Source organism: Nothoprocta perdicaria, unplaced genomic scaffold (genome assembly GCF_003342845.1).
Source record: "Nothoprocta perdicaria isolate Ctin4 unplaced genomic scaffold, notPer1 scaffold_398, whole genome shotgun sequence".
NCBI classification, from domain to species: Eukaryota; Metazoa; Chordata; class Aves; order Tinamiformes; family Tinamidae; genus Nothoprocta; species Nothoprocta perdicaria.
In genome coordinates, this window is record NW_020455641.1 from 24278 (window position 1) to 27302 (window position 3025).

Below are 3025 nucleotides of genomic sequence, written 5' to 3' on the forward strand. Positions count from 1 at the left end.
GGAGCGTGGGCGCCGCTACCCGTCGCGCTCCTGCAGGTAGCGGTGCCGCAGGGCGCTGTAGGCCGAGATGCGCTTGTACGGGTTGAACGTCAGCATCTCCTGGGGGGCACGGTTAGCTGGCTGCTCGGGGGGGGACATGCACCCCTCGGGGGGCTGCGTGGGCTCCCCCACAGCCCTGGGCACAGGGGGGGCCGCCAGCCCCCCGTGTGTCCCCTCTGCCCCGTGTCTCACCAGGAGCAGCTGCGTCCCCAGCGGCTCCATCTCGGGGACGAAGCCCTCGACGGGCTGGGGGGGCCGGGCGGTGAAGGCGCCGCGGGGCAGCGCCACGTCCAGCGGCCAGTCGTCCTCCACGGGCAGCCCGATCATGCTGGGGGGGACGAGGAGGGTGGCAGGTCCCCCCTGACCGCCCCCCTCCCCAAACCCAGGCACTTACTCAAAAATCTTGCCCAGCTGGTCGGCCTCCGAGTTACCGCAGAAAAGGGGCCTGGGGTGACAAGGGGGTGTAACGAGGGGGGACACTCCACAGCCATCACCCACTGGTGTCACACAGCCCCCCCAGGGGCCACGGTGGCCATGGGCACACGTGGCCCCTGACCCTGCCCTCGCTCACTTGCGCCTGAACATCTCGGCGAAGATGCAGCCCACGCTCCACATGTCCACGGGCGTCGCGTACGTCGACTGCAGCAGCACCTCGGGCGCCCGGTACCACAGTGTCACCACCTGCATGGGGACGGGCCCAGCGTCACCCTCCCGGACAGAGGGTGGCACTGAGAGYGGCGGCCACCCGGCCCCACAGGAGCCCTGTGTTTGTGGCCACCGTGGGACCAGCGGCTTTTGAGTTCTAGGTCCCCAGGAGCTGTGGCCACCCTGTCCCCAAGGCCGCCCCAGCCCTAGGGACACCTGGGCCTGGTGGCTTGCTAGACCCCCAGCCACAGGGACCTCTGAGCATCCCCAGACGCGGCCGCCCTGCCCCACGGTGGYTTTGTGGGTCACCCTGACGTGCCGCTCCCTGGACTGGTAGCCCCATGGCCAACCCAAACCCTGGCCCCCCGGCTCCGTGGCCACCTGAGCCCACCGCTGCCTGCATCTGTGGCCACCCAGAACCCCATGGATTTGTGGTCACCGACCCCCCCCAGCCACCAGCATCGCGGTCCCAGGGTCACAGCCCTGCAGCCCCCCGGCCCCTGCGCCCCCCCSGAGCCACCCACCACGGGGGTCAGGGCCATCTGGCAGCTGTAGATGCGGGCCAGGCCGAAGTCGGCCAGCTTGACCTGCCCGCTGCTGGTCACCAGGATGTTCTCGGGCTTGAGGTCCCGGTGCACGATGCAGTTGGAGTGCAGGAAGTCGAGGCCGCGCAGGAACTGCCGCATGAGGTCCTGGGGCGGGGAGGCCGCCGGCGTGAGCGGCCCCGCGGCCGCCCGCCCGGTCCCGCGCCGGCCCGCGCCCACCTTGATGGTGTCGAGCGGCAGCCCGGGCGCCGGCGCCTTGTCCAGGTAGGTCTTCAGGTCCTGGTCCACGTGCTCGAAGACCAGCGTCACCTTGGTCTCGCGCTCCGTGCGCGCCGTGGCGCACACGTCCATGAGCCTGCGCGGGCAAAGGGGAGGGTGGCGGGGCCGCGCGGTGGCCTCGGCGGGGTCCCCGGCGGCGCCCGCGGGACTCACCGCACGATGTTGGGGTGGTCGAAGTGCTCGAGGCGCTTGAGCAGGGCCACCTCGCGCACGGTGCTCAGCGGCAGCCCGTTCTCCGTCGTCTGCACCCGCACGTTCTTGAGCGCCACGAACTTGCCGCTCTGCAGGTCCCGCGCCTTGTACACGGTGCCGTAGGCGCCCACGCCGATCTCGGCCACCGGCTCGTACTGCGCCCGCACCTCCTTGGCCATGGCGGCGCCCGCGCGCTGGCCCCCGGCACCCTGCAGCACCCGCTGAGCGGCACCGCGTCACCCGGGCGTCTGGAGGGGGAGCTGGGGGCATCGGCAGGAGCACCCAGCACCCCAAGGACCAGCACCCAGCACGTCCGGGACGCCCAGCTCAGACGTGGTCACAGCAGCCTGCACCACAGGGCCCCCCAAAGCCAGGGGCCAGCACCTCCCCAGGGACCCCACAGCTCCCGGCACCCCAAGAACCAGCACCCCAAGAGACCCTCCAGGTCCCAGCACCCCAGGGAGCAGCCCCCCAATAACCATCACCCCCAAGGGACCTCACAGCTCCCTCAGCTCCCAGCACCCTAAGAGATCCTACAGGTCCCAGCATCGCCAGGTTCCCCAGCACCCATGGGACCCTTCTGCCCCTGAGGCAGTCCCCAACACCCCCACTCTCAGTGGCTCTTGTGCAACGGGGCGGGTTGGGGGGTCTGTCCCTTCGTGCAAGGCGCTGGCACACAGGGAGCTGCGCGTGCAAGGGTGGCGGAAGCGCGTGCAAGGCACCCGTGCCCCGCGTGTCGCAGGGTGGGTGGCGGGAACCCCGCATGTGCCCCGGGGCCCGTGCAAGGGACTGTGCCACGTGCACGGGGCACGCCCGTGCAAGGCGCTGGTGCACGGGGCCCATGCACGGGGCGCGCTCGTGCAAAGCGCCAGTGCACGGGGCCGGTGCAAGGGGCCCATGCACGGGGCGAGCTCGTGCAAAGCGCCCGTGCACGGGGCCGGTGCATTGGCCACGCTCGTGCAAGGAGCCGGTGCACGGGGCTCGTGCACGGGGCTCGCTCCTGCAAGGCGCCGGTGCACCGGGCCAGTGCACGGGGCGCGCTCGTGCAAAGCGCCGGTGCACGGGGCCGGTGCACGGGGCACGCTCGTGCACGGGGCCGGTGCATGGGGCCGGTGCACGGGGCGCGCTCGTGCAAAGCGCCGGTGCACGGGGCCAGTGCACGGGGCGCGCTCGTGCAAGGCGCCGGTGCACGGGGCCGGTGCACGGGGCGCGCTCGTGCAAGGCGCCGGTGCACGGGGCCGGTGCACGGGGCCGGTGCACGGGGCGCGCTCGTGCACGGGGCCGGTGCACGGGGCCGGTGCACGGGGCCGGTGCATGGGGCGCGC

At 72.4% G+C, this 3025-nt stretch overlaps 1 protein-coding gene across 1 annotated transcript; it reads right to left on the reverse strand.

Annotated features, from left to right (window-relative positions):
• Positions 1-6: 6 nt before the first annotated feature.
• On the reverse strand, positions 7-1879 carry CDK4 (cyclin dependent kinase 4). Its single transcript, XM_026045067.1, has 7 exons — positions 1662-1879; positions 1449-1584; positions 1209-1376; positions 611-720; positions 434-484; positions 232-367; positions 7-99 (listed from the first exon to the last, which is right to left on the reverse strand). Exons 1-7 carry the CDS (start codon positions 1877-1879, stop codon positions 16-18), a joined length of 903 nt encoding a protein of 300 aa, XP_025900852.1. The 3' UTR covers positions 7-15.
• Between the last annotated feature and the right edge of the window lie 1146 nt (positions 1880-3025).

Coding starts and splice junctions, on each gene's coding strand:
- CDK4 (XM_026045067.1), bottom strand. CDS start 1,879: ATGGCCAAGGAGGTGCGGGCGCAGTACGAGCCGGTGGCCGAGATCGGC. Junction 1,585..1,661: donor GACCACCCCAACATCGTGCG/GTGAGTCCCGCG, acceptor TTGCCCGCGCAG/GCTCATGGACGTGTGCGCCA. Junction 100..231: donor TGGGGACGCAGCTGCTCCTG/GTGAGACACGGG, acceptor CGTGCCCCCCAG/GAGATGCTGACGTTCAACCC.